The sequence below is a fragment of the Aedes aegypti genome, chromosome 3 (assembly GCF_002204515.2).
Source record: "Aedes aegypti strain LVP_AGWG chromosome 3, AaegL5.0 Primary Assembly, whole genome shotgun sequence".
NCBI lineage: Eukaryota > Metazoa > Arthropoda > Insecta > Diptera > Culicidae > Aedes > Aedes aegypti.
Genome location: NC_035109.1, coordinates 60,172,426 through 60,192,416, shown reverse-complemented (window position 1 = coordinate 60,192,416; position 19,991 = coordinate 60,172,426). Strand labels below are relative to the sequence as shown.

The 19,991-nt window shown below is 38.3% G+C and overlaps 1 protein-coding gene across 2 annotated transcripts in view; it reads right to left on the bottom strand.

The window, feature by feature from the left end:
• Positions 1-9,916: 9,916 nt before the first annotated feature.
• Positions 9,917-19,991, bottom strand: part of LOC5566570 (sorting nexin-27) — a 52,322-nt gene continuing 42,247 nt past the window's right edge. Inside the window, exons 1-5 of one of the 2 annotated variants that reach the window (XM_021848433.1) lie at positions 14,398-14,714; positions 13,987-14,089; positions 13,196-13,924; positions 10,453-10,821; positions 9,917-10,383 (exon numbers count right to left, since the gene is read on the bottom strand). In XM_021848433.1, coding sequence (XP_021704125.1) covers positions 10,315-10,383; positions 10,453-10,821; positions 13,196-13,924; positions 13,987-14,089; positions 14,398-14,597 — 1,470 coding nt within the window. In that variant the 5' untranslated portion in view covers positions 14,598-14,714 and the 3' untranslated portion in view covers positions 9,917-10,314. Of the gene's footprint in view, positions 10,384-10,452; positions 10,822-13,195; positions 13,925-13,986; positions 14,090-14,397; positions 14,715-19,991 lie in introns of those variants that run through there. The other variant, XM_001650909.2, reaches the window with a different exon arrangement.

Genomic DNA, 19,991 nt, shown 5'->3' with positions numbered 1-19,991 from the left:
CCTAGATATAAGAAATGAAGGATTCTACAACATTTCCACGAAAACCGATAGATATCTCGAATGTTAATTAGTATGGTATGCTTTTCGTTAGATTCATCGACAAATTTATAAACGACATAAGCCTGACAGATGCAAATCCAGAAACAAAAAAAAAACGTTGGTTTGCACCTAACACAAAATAATGATAATTAAATTGAAGTACAATAGTGAAGCAATAAACATTCAACTCAAATGTTGATAAACAGCAAAAACAGTTTCTTATTTGGACAACACAGTAGACAAAAAACAGCGGATGGTATTCGCAGTCCGACCACATTTCACTAATTTATCACAATACAGATAACAACAAATAAGATTGCATGACGACAAATAATTGAGACAAATGATCAAAGGCATTCAAATCGGTACAAATCTTATCTTCTTACCGTTGATAGGTGGTGCAAATTCAATACTTCTTCTTTCTGGCGTTACGTCCCAGCTGGGACAAAGCCTGCTTCTCAGATTAGTGTTCTCATGAGCACTTCTACAGTTATTAACTGAGAGCTTTCTTTGCCGATTGACCATTTTCGCATGTGTATATCGTGTGGCAGGTACGAAGATACTCTATGCACTGGGAATCGAGAAAATTTCCATTACGAAAAGATCCTAGACCAGCGGGACTCGAACCCACGGCCCTCAGCATGGTCATGCTGAATAGCTGCGCGTTTACCGCTACGGCTATCTGGGCCCGTGCAAATTCAATATTGAAGTGGAATAGTCGTGCCCGATATGACGTCGTGGAAAAAGCAATGAAAAGAAATGCAATTCGATTAGTGATCAAACAAGCGGTATGAACCTTTTTTATATTTTCTAGAAGAAGACTAGATTGATGATTGGAGAAATACGACTAAGGTTATCTTTAGGTATCAGGTAAGTCCAAACTGAGGATCGAGGGTTCGAATCCCGCCGGTCAAGAATCTTATTTTTGGTTTATAATTTTCTCGGCTTTCCAGGACATATAGTATATTCGTGATTGTCATACGATGTACACATCTCGCATAATGTTGGGGACGGACCTGGTGTAGTGGTTAGAACACTCGCCTCTCACGCCGAGGACCTGGGATCGAATCCCATCCCCGACATAGTCACTTATGACGTAAAAAGTTATAGTTACGACTTCCTTCGGAAGGGAAGTAAAGCCGTTGGTCCCGAGATGAAACTAGCCCAGGGCTAAAAATCTCGTTTATAAAGATAAAAAAATCTCGCATAACATACAATCTCGCCCTAAAAGCCATTGATAACCGAGTGTGTAGATCGTTGTTTAATGTGTAAAGGCGAGATCATAAATTAACCCTTGAACACCCAAATTTTTATTTTCGATCTAAATATTATTTTTCGTTATCTAAAATCGTTCTATACACGTTTTGGGTAATGATTTAATCACAGACAAACAGACGTTACACTCTGATCATCGCACATCTTGTTAACAGTCGATTCAAATATATTGTAGTTGGTCAATCCGCCACCCGTTGCGCTCGCATCGTTTTTGTTTGACGTTTACACACTACCGCCATCTGTTGGTCCATCGGCCAAACACAACGATTTTAGCATTGGACGTACATATTTTCTCGACTACGATTTTGATCGCGATTTGTTCTAAGTGTTACGTTTGTTACTCTGTGATTTATTTTTATTTGCAAATTTATGAATTTTGGTTTTTGATTTTTATAATAGACCATTTCCGTGAAAAAATTTTATTGGCTTATATGCTTTCTGTCAATTTACTGAACAAACTTTCTTAAGGAACTGATATGTTTTGGAGCCTTTAACTGTAAGAAAACAATGAAAAACTTGCGGCACGTTAGTGCACCCCTCGGTCCCCTACAATTTGTTTCACCTCGAAAAAATGCAGACCCCTTTTTCTCCTATGGTTTTGCCACCACGTTGTGGTGAATTTACGATCAGCTGGCATGACCAGATGATTTTTGTTTATGTTTTCATTCATCATAATGGGCTCCGTTGCGGTTTCGCTCCCTCCTTCCTTCACGGCTCCTGAAGTCTCCGTAATCACCGCGGAAACCACCTTCACCGCTTCGGCCGGTTATGACCGCACCCGGCGACCACTACACGGTTCTGTAACGCAAGGATTGTAGTCGACAGATGCCTGATCTCTCTGCTTTGTGCCGACGAGGTTTGAATGGATTGAATATGCCGGAAGATTCCTGCCTAGAGGCAGCAACAGCCGCTCAAAATTTGCGCGGCTCTTGCTGCCTAAGGCGGAAATCTTCCGGATCAACAGCCAACAGATTGATTAAGGTATTTGTCGGCATGAATAGTAAAAAATAGCCTCTAATTCGTGATCAAACGTCAACATCCCACCGCAAAATCGCTAGTGTTTGGAGGGGATTTTAACCTCCAAATTGCCAAATAACCTCCAAATCATCACCTCCAAGTTAGTTCTAATAACCTCCGTTATATGAAATGTGGTGGCGCGTCGATCGTCGCAAGTTTATCGTTAAACAGTCAATAGAACTAGCGGTACCGTAACTGCTGGGTGGATTAGAGATTTGTTGTTAGGGGGTGGTTTTAAATTTTGAATCTGTGGAGGAATATATATTTTCCTAAAGGAAGACTTCAATCGGGAGTGATTCAGAACAGGTTGCGCCAGTTCCAACCTGGTTTAAAAACGTTTGTATGCGTAGTTTCGGTGGCGCTCCTGTTTGGGGCGCCCTGACCGGGATCACGGTCAGTTTGAGCGCGCACCTGATTTGACGTTTTCAAATGTAAACAAGCATCCCAATGCAGGGGTGGAATCGAAAAACTGTTGCAAAATCACCCCGCTGATACCCATAGGGTTGAACAAACTGTGCCGCATCTCGAATTATTTTTCAAAATGTGGTGAGTATCCATGTTTTCAAAAATTTGTAAGAAAATCGGGAGTGCATATAAACAAAATCTGAAAGCGTTAGTAGTCATTAAAAATGATTGTCTTTCGAAGAAAAATACAAAAACTGGGGGTTAGATCTGACGGAAATGGTCTATTTATATTTATGAACAGGGCAGGCAATCGTCATCGTCAAATGGAAAAAGTCGTCGACGAAACTAAAAAAAGAATCGTCATCGTCACTCAACCAGCGTTGTATGACGATTTTCTGCAGTTGTTCGCCACAAAGGCTCGGTGTCATGACGAACAAAGAAGCCTTCTTCGTTATGGTCGAATCTTCGTTCGGGAGCTCTGAGCCGACTTAAAATATGAACCGTGGCGTCGATAGATTATGAGTCTTTTTTGAAAAAATAAAACAAAAACAAAACAACAAAACGTGTCCGGAATTGAACAAACAAGCTCTGAATCGTCAACGTCACACACTTACCAACAGAGCTATTGTTAAAGCTTGAAGAGTACCGGTTAAATTGCCAATACAAGCAATTCTGGGATGGTATTCGCCATTTTGTGCATAGCAAGCGAATATACAATAAACGCCTTCTTCGTTTGAGAAAGGGGAGCGAACGAAATGAAGACAAAGTGTTTCTTTGACGATTTTGGATTGACGTTCGTCGTGTTGGATCCGCTGAATCTGTTGCATGCTCTTTGTGGGCGAGCGACGGAATCCGGATTCATTGTGTCCAGTTTGCGCTGCGCGGAAGAAAAAACGAAGTGTGCTGGTGAAAAAAAGTGTATACCGTCTAAAGGCGGGGTTGGATATTACTCAATTGAACGAACGAAACGCATCAAAAATAAAACTTTTATATCAAACAACGTATTGAGATTTGCATGATTGATTAGGGAAATAAAATATATATTTCACTTCGTCATTTTGAAATTATAACTGAAACACGGTATTTGGAACACAAAAGTAACCGTGCCCTAATACCGTGTGTTGGCACCAGGCGATTAGGGGGAGATCCCCCAGTACCCCCAGTACCTACATTCTAACATTATTTTTGATTGTTTGTGTGTACAACTTTAGTTCAAGTTTGTCATGGCTTTCTAAATACTACTTAATGTGCTAACGTTTGTGACAATCATTTAGAAAAATAAATAATATAATATGCTAGAAATCCACATAATTCCCAAATACACAGTATTAGACAACACTCGGAATTAGAGCAGATCACGGTACACTTTGGTTGGTTGAGATTTTCACCGCATGACTAGCTTAGAAATTGTTACTATATGGAGCTCATACATTTCTCTAGTTTGAGTAATTTAGATGACACTAGTCATCTTTGGCAAAGTTGTTCATTTGTTCGACGGCTGAAAATTGCTTGTTTAGTTGGTTCCATATTTTAACAGTAGGAGGAGCTGATGAGCAGCAAAATTAAAAACTCATATATTTTAGGATGCAGATCAACTAGCAGGCTAATAGTAATGTTGCTAGTTATGCCAAGAGCGATGATTAACATAGCTGATTAGTATGGAATAGTGTCACTAGGTGGCATTTATGAGCATCAAATATTTCAAACCCATACTGCCGTTCTACGCATATTTTTCCCTCGGTCCATAAGGTTCACATAGAACAAGTAGGCGTAGAAGGGCAGCATATGCCTCATAATTCTTAAGGCTAAGTAGCCCGTCATGACTTTTCAGCTTTTTCAGCTGAGTCAGTGCAGAACCAACTGATTTTCTTTGATTCGAAATTATGAGATGAATTAGTAACAATCATCAACGACGCGTACAAATTTCAATGACCTCCTACTTAGCCTTAACTCAACTTGAAGACTGGTGCTTTCGGAAAAGTTGTACTTTCGTTCGACATTTTAGAATTAAATCGAGTTCATATGTGGTTTGTCTATAACGAACATTTTTGTCGACAATACCTACACAACCAAGTTATAAGCATTTCGATGTATAAGATTTTGAAATATTCAGCTCACTAGTTCCCCGCAGTTGCCAAAAATCGTACTAATCAGACATGTACCACATGAGCTGCATATCAAACAATTTTTCCGAAGACACCAACCTTCTGCATTGGCAGGTATAAAAGATTTAAATTTTCAATGCTAACTAGCATCGATAGCTTGTTAGGTTCAGTACTATGTGACAAAATATCGTACCGTGATGCATCAAAACCCGGACGGGACCAATATCCGGACACTCAGATAATAATCATGGATTTCACTGTTATTTTATTTTAATATAATATAAATTTTATATCTCTCTGATTATTATTATCTTTATTATAGAGACTTTCAGCCTTTGGCTGGTTCGTCTCCGAGAATCTCTCTGATAAAATGAGTTATTGGGTATCCAATTCCCTTTGTGATAGGAGTGATAGTGAATAGTGATTACACTCTATGTTATTGAGAAGAAACTGTGTTCAAACTTTAAGGCCGCACGGGACGTCATCAAAATCACCCTATCCATTTCAAGAAGCAAATCCTAAGAACCACTCCATATATCGATGCGAAAATTTATCGCTATGATTCTATATATGTAGTGCACAACCCAATAAATTTTCAGCTTCATCGATTCACTAAAACTCGAGATTTGCTTCCAGAAAGTTTTGATGATAATTGTTAGAGTGAGACGAAAGATAAGGAAAATAACACGGTCTCCCGTGTCCCCTTAAATAGAGAAGAAACATAAATGCATATTACATAAGGTATAAATAGTGCACAAAAAGTGGAATAAAGTGAAATATCTGTGGATTTTCCTTGTATTACTACAAGGCAGTTGAAGTCATATAGCAAAACAGATTCAGATATTAATATCAAGTTTAGCGAAGTGGTTTGCGCTTTATTTTTATTTTATCGAGATAGAAATTACAAGATAGAGGTTAAATAAGCATGAATTTGCAGGGTTTTGGTCAATATATACTACAAATTCCTTGTAAATGTGCTAATAATACAAATGTCCGGATTTCGATTCCAGCGTGTCCGGTTATTGAAACCATGATTGAACACCTGTCCGGATTTAAAAACACAACGAACAATTTAAATTCAACGGTTTTGGTAAATAAATCTTAATAAACACTACAAAATATGCTACATTAATCAAACTTAGATCTCGAATTGTTAGTTTCGAAGCAAAATTTTTGAAAAACTGAGCTAGAACATGTTGAAAATAGTGTTTGAGTATATGGCCCGTCTTAAGCGTCCGGGTATTGATGCATCACGGTAATAACACACAGTCCTTTTTTTTTATTTTCGATGTTCCCTAGCGACTCCTAGTTATAGAATGCCGAATCATTCAAGCATGCAGCACATAGTCCTAAACCTAACGAACAACTTTTCCGAAAACGCCGACTTTCTAGCTGTTCTACATCGTGAGATATGTGAGTTTAAAATATTGTAGCTCACTAGCGCCACCTAGTTGTAAAACGTTGAACTAAGCAAACATGTGGTAAATAGCCTTTACACTCAGAAACACGAGTAGTCACAGAATTACTAAACTTTAGTAAATAATGTCTATTTTCTATCTGCCTCATTCTGTAGGGAATTGTATACCTGTTTGTCAATTCGCCTGGGTTGAAGTATCGCTAAGCTTCAACCCAGTCGAAATGACAGTTAGTGGAAATATTCACAGTAGAATGAAAGAGAAGCAGATAGAAAATAGTCATTAATGCATAAACTTTAGTAATTATGTGAGTATTTTTATTTCTGAGTGTAGACTAATGAGTAACTTTGCCGAAGATATCAATATTTCAAATCATCGGAATTTGAAACCATGCTAAGATCATAGTCATAGTCGCTTAGAGGAATCAGAAAACAATGTTTTTCAGCTAACGTCACCATGCATTGAAATTCCCAACTAGGTAATCAATGTGTAATATAGTAGCTTTTGCCCTGTTGCAAATCTTCACCGAAGAAAGAATAATTTTATATATAACTCCTTCTGAGGTACCAGCGGCCAAAGTTTCAAATAGTCGATGTTTTTAGACCTTTAATCACAAAAACTCACCTTTTTTCACAATAATCCCCTTTTGAACTTTATTATTAATTTTAGTAAAACTCAAATTATTTTCCTAAAACTGCAGAAAAAAAATCGACAATCCGTGACGAAGATATCGCGATTATTTTCTTCGCAGAAGGGAGTTTTCTCATAGTAAATCCCATACAAACGGCTGGCGTCGGTTCAATAGTGCAAACATTGATTTATAATCAATTTTTTTCTGATTTCGATAAATTTAGGTGAAATCTAACAATTTTTGTTCCAGTACTTTTCATTTGACTTGTTTTGTCATTTAAAACAATGAAAAAAGTCGTGGGCGGCAAAGGGTTGCATCGCATTTTTATCTTAACAATAAGAACCCGTTGCGATGCCAAAAATTACAATCTTTAAAAGGAACCCAAAACAAGCATTTTACAGTAGCCGCAATTGCGTGCAATATTTTATTCATTACTAGTTTAGTAGTTATTGAGATGGTAATCAACTCCTCACCGTCTCCCACTTAGACTCAGCATAATACACCTATGTAGTTTCCCATTTTCCTAAGACAACACGGTTGTTCGGATTCAAACGGGTTTTGAACACACGAGCATGTTATTATACTTCCATGCTTTGCTACATTGTTTTATTGATAATCACTTTGCTGTATGCGTTTCAATATAATACCTAAATGAGTGATGGTTTCTCTTGCTACTGAATATGATCTTTATACCCTTTTTGTGTTCCTAACAATAACGTTTTCTTCACTTCTCCGATATTACTTGTTCAATTTTTCTGTTCCAGATTCCAACTTGTATAGCTTTAACTTCGATTTATGATGTAACGTAAAGGTTCACAAGTATCAATTTCTTACAGCTTTTAATTAGATTCGGTATTAGCTCTTTGAAAACTACTTCATATCGATAAATTTCAACCTTTTTTACGATTAATCTTTCGACGTATGACTACTTACGTCTCTGTTTTCTACGTCAAATGTTTGTAAAGATACCTCTTCTTAGTTTGCTTTTCTGATTGCATCTACTAACACAATTTGTTAAAACTATTTAGAGCTTTCTTTCATAAATTTTCCTTTGTTTCATATGATAGTGAGATGATATAGTTTTATAACAAGGTGCTTTCTTTTGTGTGTTGTAATTGAAATCTGTTTCTTAATTTTAGAGGCTCAATATCAGTGTTTTAGAGTCAACATATGCGTGGGTGTGCTCATATAGAAACTACATATCTATTATCAGATGGGTGAAACAATTTTGTATGTACAAATTTTACTTATTTTGTTGGTAGGTACTGTGCCACGGAAGGAAAGATTTATAGCAAACATTGGTGCGACTAGGGTCTTCGGATTTATCGATGGCTTGCTTTTTATGCATGAAACGTTGAAATCGCAACCATGTTGGGAATGGATCTAACGCTTCTGTGCCAGATTTAGCACTAAAACAGTGGTATAAAACTCAAATGAGATAATCTTCATGAGTGATTGCAAACAAATGGTCCATTTGGAATTTTAGTACTAAAACAAAAAGAGATGTAATAAATCAAAAAAGGAACAGTAATCATATTGTTATTAGACAGAAATGTTGAAGCTTAATTGTATTGTAGATACGCTATTCAAGTATCGCAAAGTGCCTTAATTCAGCACAGCTGAGATCCTAATTTCACGCATTTTGAAAAGTTTTCAAGGAAATTAAGAAGTTAACAAAATTACTTTGTACCTATAACTGATTTTTATTGGCATCATATAGAATGTCATAATTTTCTTGATAAACGTAAAGTAGAGCAGAAAATGTGTGAGATTGAGCGAAGCGCTGAATTAGAGCACTAACTGTTTGGAGTTTTATGATTTACAGTGATGCGCTCTAAAATACTATTGGATGTATGATGACTTTTGTATGGGTGCAATACTTCAAAACAGTGGAATGTCAAAAATAATAGCGAAATCGAAAACAGGCATTTCACCACTAGATCAATCGTTCGCGATAGGGTTTTATTCGATGGAAAAGAAACAATCAAACCAATATTCAGCTTGAGATTTTTGTCTGTTACATTGTTACAAACTATACGGAGATTGTAAAGAACTAAGTATCGAATAAATGCATTCGAGAGCGTTTGCAGCAGAATATGGTTTACCTTTTTGGGATCCAGTGGTGTTAAGACAATTCCAAATAATTGTTAAATGTTTTAAACTTGCTTGATGTAAGTATCGAGAGAACCTGTGTGAATCGAATAAATATCATATTTTGCCATCAGTATTGAAATCACATCATAACTCGCTCTTCTGAGTTATTAAACTAATTACAAGGTATTGCCATAATATTCAACATTCAATGCCTAGAACTGCGCGTAACATCTTTCTGGAAAACCAATCACGGAGAAATCTTTAAAAGCTCAGCCAATACCAAGCTTTTACAGATGTTTTAAATTTCGAAACACATGCATCACACTCCCCAATGAGGTGCACTTAATAATGATTGCATAATCGGATCCATAATTTTGGCGTTTTTGATTCACTTCGGATGAGCTGTTTTTAAAACACTACTGAACTTATTTTGTTCACAATATGCGTTACAATAAAGTGGTTTTTATTGCAAAGTTCCAGATAATTTGGCCGTGAAAAATCCCCAATGCCGAAGTGAATAATGGAAGAATACAAAGAAATCGTGTTAGATAACAAAAAATCATTGACAGACACATCTATTTGTTTGAAAATTTCACGAGTTAAATGCAACTAAATGCACACAACATTGATATTATTTCAATGACGTAAAAAGTGACCATTTATTGTAGATCATGTTCTTTCAACACTTATTCAATACAAGTTCACATAATTTTGGGTAGGTATTTAATATTCTCTGTTAATTCGTCTGATTTCTCTCAAACTGTAACAGAAACTTCGTGTTATGCAGAATATGTCAAATGATGAATCAAATGGAACCGAACTAAGTACCATCAACTCAAAAGACGGGGATGCTTTTACGGACTTGAACCTATGTCAATAAAATTTCGATCATCTTATACAAACTAATAATCACAATAATCTTAACTAAAACCAACTAATATGCATACTTTTTGATTGATAAAATCACATATATTTTTCTTGTTAGGACGCAATTATTACGAAGTAGTGTATGTTAGTAACTAAGCAAAACCATTCGGATGTTTGAAAATTATACTTTTTCTGAAAAAGTTTTGGCAATAATACGTCGACTGTTTTCTTCACCAACTTGCATTATTATCAAATTAATATTGGAGCTACAGAAAATGGCGTCACCTTTATTCACTATTTCGTGACGTCCTGCACTAGATCAATGTTCTTGTTTTGTCAATAGGACCTTTTGATTGGTTTACAAATAAATTATATTAGGAGATATATAATTTGTCTAATTGCTATGCTATATCCTCCCTTCTTCTTACTCGAAAGAAGCTCCATAAACGGATTCTTGTCAAGTAAGTTACTCTCCGGTGTCATCCCAGGATCGTTCTTCCATTATCCTATCGAAACAATCTGCCAAAAATGCGTGCTGCGATAAAATACATAAAATTATCGTTCATCAAATAAGTCAATTAGTAGTTAGTATCACTATACTCACATATGGCGTAAAGACCTTCACCCATCGCGGCGGTTTGTCAGATCTACTGTACTGGAAGCAAAATGCCATCGATTCCTCGTCACTTTCCCAGCGCGAAATGGTGTTCCATTGCAATTCCACGGTTTGTACCTCGAGGGCACCATCCTCCCGGCACGCATGCAACCGGAAGCTTTTCATGCCGACAGCCGGCACGACGTGGCCTTCCTTGCGGCTATCGCATGCGCAGTGAGGGAACACAATGTCCCCGTAGCCGGGCAGGGTTCTCGCCAGAGACAAATACTCGTCGGCTTTTTTCGAGTCCTGCAGTGCTTTTAGTTCGTAGAGACGCCCGTCGGCACGGATGTTACCCCGGTTTACCTCGTCCACGGCCTGAAAAGTTGGAAAAGAGTTAGAAAGGATTTGAATGGATGTTTAGCCGATGCAGTGAAATGACGACGATTGAATAATGGAGGCAAATTATTACACATTATACAGAGAGCAACTTCTGTTGAACGATTACAATTATCTACAGAGAGTTCTTAGAAAAGTATGTATCAGATATCATTTGTCGTATAATTTATGATAACACCCTTTAAGCAAGTATAAAGCATTGCTTTTTTAACTTTTCTGCTTGCCGGTTCATTATCTTTGTTTTAATACTCCGGTGCTTATGCCTTTATTTGTTCCCTTTTCCAGTCGTTTCGCGGTAGTCTTTTCTGCCTTTTATAATTTTCTACATACCTGCAGTTAAGTATTTAGTGTTTTAGGCTCTAATTTGCTCCTTAGAGTTTTTTAGCCCTAATTTTAACCATAATTTATTTTACTACATTTTACTTCTCTATTTTTTGACCGAAACTGTTGAAAATTCAGAATATGTCTTTCAGCTCACTTGCATGCAAATGTTCCCAGTTTGTATGGCGATTTATTTGCTTGAATTACCACAGTATCCAAATTTTATGCGATAAAGAATACTTATCAATAAAGTTTATAATACTTTCAACGTTGTTGCGTAAAATCGAGCGGCTCTATTGCAAAAGGGGTCGGTTCGACGAGATACGACCTAGTCGGTCCGGCTTTCGACTAACTATCACCATGGGGGTTGGTGCAGGGCTTACAAGCTAGACGTAAAAATCATCAGTACAGGAAGCATACAATGTTAATTCGCACCGGAACAATCGGCATCGAAAACGTTCTAAAGATTGGAATCTCGGATCATGGAACTGTAAGTCTCTCAATTTCTTAGGAAGTACCCGCATTCTTTCCGAATTATTGAGGGTCCGCAAGATTGACATCGTAGCGCTGCAGAAGGTTTCGAAGATCTCAACACTCAGGTTAGCCAAGAGGGAGAATTCAGACCGATTATAGGGAATTTCAGCGCTCACCAGCTTACGACAACGGCCTAGACTGATTGATTTCGCCGCCTTCAAGAACATGGCCATACGTAGTACCTACTTCCAGCACAGTCTCCCGTATCGGTACAGCTGGAGATCACTCCAACAGACTGAATTGCAAATCGACCACGTTTTGATTGAAGGAAGACATTATCGAAGTCAGAACCTATCGCGGCGCAAACATGTTGATTCAGACTACTACGTTGTGATGGTTAAAGTGCGCCAACGACTTTCCATTGTGGACAACATTCGGTACCGACGCCCGCTACGGTACAATCCGGAACGACTCAAGCTACCGAAGTCGCCACTGACTACGCGCAAAGCCTTGAAGCAGCGTTGCCGGAAGAGGGAGAGCTCACCGAAGCCCCTTTTGAGGTCTGCTGGAGTTGTGTCAAAGCAGCCATTGACAACGCACCGGAAGGTGCCATTGGGTTCGTGGAAGGAAATCGACGAAATGGTTGGTTCGACGAGGAGTATCAGACGGTTTTGGACGAGAATAATGCACCGCGGGCGATTATGCTGCAGCAAGGCACCCGTCAAAACGTGGAACCATACAAACAGAAGCGGAGACAGCAACCCATCTATTCTGGGATTAAAAGCGCCGCCGGGAAGAGTTGGAGTACAAATAGATGGTGCAGCTGTATCGTTCTCAAGAAACGCGTAAGTTCTATAAGAAACTCAATGCATCCCGCAAAGGCTTTGTGCCGCGAGCCGAAATGTGCCGGGATAAGAATGGAGTTATCTTGACGGACGAGCGTGAGGTGATTGAAAGGTGGAAGCAGCACTACGATGAACACCTGGACGGCGCAAAAGAAGAAGCACAAGGCAGCATGAGGAATGGCTTCATCATTACGGCGGATGAGGTTAGGTGAAGTTAAGGATGCTATCAAACAGATCAAGAACAACAAACGGAAAACTGACTAGACTGATCAAGGCAACGATGGATAGTGTGCAGTGCTGTGTGAAGATGTCGGGTGCGTTATCCGACCCGTTTGAAATATGCAAAGGACTTCGACAAGGCGATAGTCTTTCCTGTCTCCTGTTCAATATTGCGCTAGAAGGTGTTATGAAATGGGCAGGCTTCAACATGCGGGGCACGATCTCCGATAAATCCAGCCAGTTCTTCTGTTTCGCTGACGACGTGGACATTGTCGGAAGAATTTAATGTTAATATTGAGACGAAGTAAAATTGAACAGTTTACCAACTATAAAAATAAGCAAAACTAATACTGTACTTGAAATAGGTAAGTCCTGAAAAATAATAGGCGTTCAGCATCATCAAAATGCAAAGACTTTCCAATGCTGTTTGAGAATTCACCAAGCAAACATATCGTTGTAAAGACAATAGATTCATTATCACTTATCTCTTTTACCTGATAGAAGATGTACTTGGCAGCTTGCTCCCCGGTGGGCAGTGTCATTTCCCGCTCGATGGAAAACAACCACCGGCGGACACATAGGCAGGTGCTCGATGCCGTACTGTAGTTCTGAACGTACAACTGATGGGGAATCTCGTGCGGTTGTAGCTTCCGCTCGAAGTTATACTCGACAATCTCAAACAGGTAAAAATATTGCTGCGTGTACGAGGTCAAACTCGCTCGTTGTACCAATTGCTCCCAGACTAGTTGCGCGTTGGCTGACTTGCGTACCGATACGGTCACAACGTTGTGATCCGGTAGCATAATTTTGATGTCCACCGGGGAGGCCGCGATGTCGTCCTCCGAATCGGTGAGAAACTCCTGCACCGCATCGCTTTCGGCGATCACCCGCACGGCGCACACTTTTTCCAAATACTGCTCCAAGCCACGCCGTCGTGCATCGAGTTGCTGCTCACTGAGTTGGAATGGCCACTTTCCGGGCAGCTTGGGGAAGTTAAAGCCCGTGAATTCCTTTTTCAGTACCTGGTGTAGGTTGGAAAATTCCCTGTACCGGCGGGAGCACAGCTGCCTTCCAGCCATGTGAATGTTGAACACGACGAAGCGTTCGCTTCCCCGGTGGATGATATTGTAGTCGGGAATGCTAATCGGTAGGCTGCGTTTCTCCGAGTAGTCAATGTAGGAATATCCGCCAGGATCATCAGTGGGCTCGAGACGCTCTGCTTCCTAAAACGAGGAAGAATCGTATTGCAAAATTTGTAGAGAGAAACGCATAAAACTATAACAACCTGTTGAGTCACTGATATCACCGTTAGTGTCAACGTATCTCCGCCAGATTTGATGAGATCAACTACTTGCTTGTGTGTTGCACCTTCTACGTTTACGTGATTTCTGTAAGAAAAAAAAGAAAGAATGATTTAGTTAAGGTAATATCTGATTTGGAATATGTAATTTCTTAATTAGTGTAGCTAAGCTGCGACAATGAAGCTGCGTAGAAACGCGAATGATGATAATTTATCACCATATCATAAACGACGAAGACCCCAACGATGACGACTGGGATGAAAAGAGCTAGATAACGAATCGGATTAGATTTATATAACCCGTGGTGCGACTGCCTAGCATAGTCATTACGTTCAACCGAGCACCATTGTTCCTCCAAACGCATTCATCTACTTCCGAAGCTTGCCATAACTAACCCTTCCTTCTCGACGGCGGCCACTTTGGCGCTAATGGTGGGAATCGGTTCTGACAGCGGTTGACCCGTTGATCGGCAAAAAATATCCACATCTTCATCGCCATCCGTTTCGTCACTATCATACGCCAGGTCCCCGGAACTGGGGTGGAAAATCGTTTTGTTTTTGGATAGCACATACGACGAGAAAAGACTCCGCTGCATTGTACCAGGTGATTGCAAATTCGCACACGGGTGAATAGCAGAGCGCAGAAAAATCGTCACACGAAAGTCGCCTAGCAAACGGTCGCGGGTGAAACACAATAATCTGGGGAGCTTTTATCTCGATAGAGATTCAAATGAGAACTGAAGTCGGAAAACTGCTACCGAAGGCTTGTACCGGTCGGATCCGAGCGAACCAAGAATGCGGTTGGGTGACTTGTATGAATTTAGAGAGAGAAATTTAGACTGATAAAAATTCAAGAGAAAAGAATGTAAGTAATAGTCTGTTTCGGAAAAAGATAAGTTAAATGTAGTTGAAATATGAAAGGAAAAATACCCTATTATTAATCTGTTACACGCAAGCGCTATCATGCCCGACGGGATGTACGAAATGATATATGTTTTATCATAAGTTTATAATCCCCATTGGAAATAATGAAGCGATAAATCATCTCGATTTGGGAATCAAAAAGGATGGCGCAATACATACGTAGAAGGTCCTTTCGATCTATTTTTACCTTTCTTTCTTGAAGAAGTTGAAATATTATATGATTGAGATGGAAACAGTGAGGCGAAAACGCTCTAATGATGCATTATTTTCAGATGTCATGACTTACCGTATAGGAAATTATTACTGCCAAAGTTTAAGTAATGCTACAATTTGAAAATACTCCTGCTATGTAGGTAATGGAGTAATCTGTTTAGAGCATTTTTTATGTATGAAAGTGCAGCGTGCATTTATTACATAACCCTAAAATTGGCAATTTTTGATCACCACACCCTCACCCCGAACGTATCGCTTTTTATATGAAAGTTTTCAATTTTATGACATCGTATTTTGCTTGGTATTAGATAATATTGCAAAGTCGTGAAGCAAAAAAAGAAAGTGTAATTCGAACAATATTTTGAATGGGGCGTTACATAGCCTTATGGTAACGTCTGCGGCTTCAAAGCAAAGCCATGCTGAAGGCGTCCGGGATCGATTATCGGTCTGTCCTGGATCTTTTCGTAATTGAAATTTCCTTGACTTTAATGAACATAGAGTATCATCGTACCTGTCATACGATATACAAATGCAAAAATGGCAAGTTTGGCAATGAAAGCTCAATGAAAAGTTAATAATTGTGGAAGTGTTATTTAATAAAAGCAAGATTTTATCAAATATTTTAGGACCCTGTAAACAATTTCAGTTAGGCGGTCAACATTTGTTCGATCAGTATTCTAAAAACAAAATAATTCGGCATTTGGCTTACTACCTACCCTACGTTTGGTATGCATAACATTCCAATAGTTCCTACCGAAGGCACAATTTTCTAAAATTGCTGAATACCATTTAGTCATAATAATGTAATCTGCCCTTCTACGCCTACTTGTCCCATGTCCTATGTGAACCTTATGGACTACGGGACAAATATGCGTAGAACGACAGTATTTCTCTCGTGGTCGTAACAATGTAGAACAAACACCCGAACGAGTCAAAGCGAACAATGAACACCGGTATTATGCGCGTTTCGAAAGCGGTTCATTCTGGATCATGTTTAATGCAGTTCATATCGCGGTGACTTGATTATGAAATTTACTGCAATCATTCAAACAAGGCCATAAACACATATATCCAGCCGTCGACGATGGCACCGTCATCGTCTCTTGCGATAGATTTCGTCATCCCACGTTCTGAATCTTCTCTGTGATGAACATCTAAAGTGGAAGTCAGTAAAATTGTCTTAACCTTTCCTCAAGTACTTGACTTTCAGATTGCTGACGGCTTTTGCATCGAATCTTCTAGACGTAAATTGTTTTGCAAAGATCACTGCTTCATTTGCAAACGTTTAGAGCTCTTACGGAGGCGACGAAGATAATGATTGACGAATAACTAGTAGACAATCCTATATAAAAGGTGAAAAAGCTAACTTACTTCTCTTCTCCATTCCATAGCGCAAGTTTACATCGTTGTCATAATTTCTTGTGATTATTATAAATTGAAGACGGATTATGGAACACAAATCAAACAAAACATTTAACCCAATTCTCTATAATTTAAAACATTTTATTTCAATTAATTTCAATGTTGACCATCATGAATTTTTTTAACTTATTTATTAGTATCATTTCAAACATTACATTAATTGCTTATTCTAAGGTGTTCTATGTTAGGGAATACTATCATAATGAATTGAAACTAAATTGGGTCCTAAAATGTTTAATGAATTCCTGTTTTTATTTCATAATACGGAAGAGCACGTTCTTGCAACTATTTCAGCAATTTGTCCAGCTCAAATAACGGATACAACATATTTAAACTTTAATTTGAAAAATGGTTCCAAATATGAACCTTGACACTTTTGATCATGTTTGACGTTCACTTTGTCGACAAAAATGCCACAGGGCTTTTAGTTTCAACACTGGGGTTGTTCTTATCTGACATTTCAAAAGGGACACGGAAAACAAAATATACCCAAAATTTATGTTTAAACCAAGAAATGTGGCAAAATCTCAAAAACCGTAAAAAATGTTTTTTGGACCTAAATCAAGAAACATAATTTGAAAATTAAGTAAACATGTGTTTCTGGCCTAAACCTAAGCGTTTTGGTTTGGGACAGGGCTTTGGGACCCTATTAATCTTTTATTAACAACACATGACATTTCATTTGCTGTATTAGTTCAGAATTTTAACAGGTGAGTTGACTTAACCTGCTTATAAGAGAGACTGATTCTAATTCAACCCAAATATATAACACATTAGTCGTAGCAATAGAAGATTGCTTAATTTTAAATCTATAAATATGAATAAAAATGGAGTGGTGTTTGTATGTCACTAAATGGCTTGAGAACGGATGAACGGATTGATGTAAGTTTTTTACAGTTGCACGACAAGGGATATGACGTGTTAGTGCGAGAAAAACATTTGGGAAAGTCTCCTGAATAATCGAGAAAACGGGAGAAGAATAACGTGTCGTTTTGTATGGGAGATTTTATGAAGTTTTAGCCTACTTGATGGCAAGGCGAAGTATGCCGGGACCACTAGTTATTGTTATTTTGAATCCTCTGCTTCCTTCCTGGTAGTTCATATTGGTACAGCATCCTTCATAGCGGGCCTGAAAATTTGTTTGAAGATCAAAAGCTTGTTTTTTAAGACAAAGTATTGATTTTCTGTTAATAAATGGAAACAGACATTTTATATATTTGTTACATTTGGCTTGAATGCCCACAAGTGTTTAAATATCTTGGAAGTTTTATCTAGCATGAGCCCTAAATTCATTTGACCAGAGGCGTCGCGTCCACATGTGCAACATGTGCTTTGCACAGGTGGCAACTTGTTCATCCTAACCACCTGCAATATGTACTACTTTTGAAGTACAATTCAATAACTCTCTTAATAATATTAAATTTAGCCCATATCGTTATCTTTATTATTGATAGCTTGCAACGCAATTTTCATCTGGCAAAATATCTATTGATAATTTTTCCTATGCAAATTAAATTTGTGACCACATTTTCTCTACGCGCTCAGCATGCTGCATGCTACGCAACATTTTGTTCCACGCTGCACTTCGCTGCTGTGACGATAAAGACCAACGCGTGCACTCTCATCGGGAAACGCGATGCCTTGTATTGTACACGCAATTCTGTATATGTGGTAGGAAGCTTTTTGAGCTACAAATGCGAGTGTGTAAGTAGCCAAAGCGTCAACTCAGGCCGGTGCACAGTTTTGCTACATTACCAATTCGATCGGTGCTAGCGTGCGAATGGGAGAGATAAGAGAGAAATCAGTCTACGGGAGAGATCTATTTTGCTTGCTCTCTTTTGACCTTGGCGCCTTCAGCATCACCAAGCTTGTGGTGTGAAGTCAGGTGGATTTTTCGGGCGGCTGACGGTAGGAACTTCCTACTAGGAAGTTTCTTCTCGTTTGGCACTCGAGCTGCAGTTTTTTGAACAATAGAGTAAAGTGGGGCAAAAGTTCGAGTGGGATAAGAGTTTCTTTTTAAGATTTCTAGCTCAATTCAAAACAAATTTTTTTTTTGTTTGTCTTTATTTAAGAGGTTTTCAGCCGAAGGCTGGTTCACCCGAAACAAAACAAATCTTATAAATGTCATGGTGGTTCGAATGCTATTCAAGTAAGAGACTTTCAATCCAAATATCATAAAAATCGATTGAGATTTGGAAAAGTTATGGCTATTTGTTGTTTTTCAACGTGAATATTGTAATTTTTGGTCAAACTTTCGTTGCATGGAACCAATTGAAGATAAAATCTTTTCAATATATTATGTAAGGGCGTTTCTAGGCCTATCATAAGGTTGCTTTGAGGTGTATTAGTTTTTGCATAAATGCTTGAAAACAATTTTTGGCCCATAGTGGGGCAAAAGTTCGAATCAGCGGGGCAAAAGTTCGACCCATGTATAAAATCACGGAAAAATTTGCAAATTGCCTAAAATCCACATATTATCTTCAAATTTAATTAAATGTGTCTGATCGTGTGAAAACTGTCACCAAAATTTTACATTTTCACTTTGTTTTGCGAAAAAATGCTATTTTTGAGTATATTACAATCAACCCGGTTTTGGGCAATTTTTTGATGAAAATTTAGTGTGTATTTTTCGTCAAACTTAAGTTTACGGCTGGTGTAAAGTATGCCTGTCATAAAAGGAGCGATATTTTGTGTTTTAACCAGTGAACTTTTGCCCCATACTAGATTCGAACTCTTGCCCCACCGGTGGGGCAAAAGTTCGAATAAGACAATCAATTTTGAAGCTGTTATAACTAAAAATGGGTAAATATTTTGACACAAGTTTGTGCAGCAATATGTTGAAGGTTCACTGTATGGTATTTGTTTTGTTTTAACTGCTATTGTTTTCCTGGAAACTTTGATTATACCACTAAGGTCGAACTTTTGCCCCACCTTACTCTACTGGTCAAAAATCTCGCTTTTCGCATACAGAGCGGGGGTACTTGTAATGGTCATTTAGATGAAAATCAGAAAATAAACTCAAGAGCGGTCGGGCCCTCCGTCATCGTCAACATCTTGACGCACGCTATGTCTGAACCAGACGATTATAAAAATCGAATGTACATCGGATTTTTTCTCGCTAGAGATCAGTATCCATATTTTCATAATCGGAAGGTTTTAAAATATTCTATCGGTGAAATTTTGATTTTTTCCACGTTTTAGCTATTTTTTATACTAAAACCCATGAAAATCTCGATTTTTGGCGCATTTCAGCCCATACAAAATGTATGGAAAAAATTTCACCGATAGAATATTTTAAAACTTTCCGATTATGAAAATATGGATCAAATACTGATCTCTAGCGAGAAAAAATTCGATGTACATTCGATTTTTATAATCGTCTGGTTCAGACATAGCGTGTGACGTTGTATCTTGTGGTGTATTTTATAAGC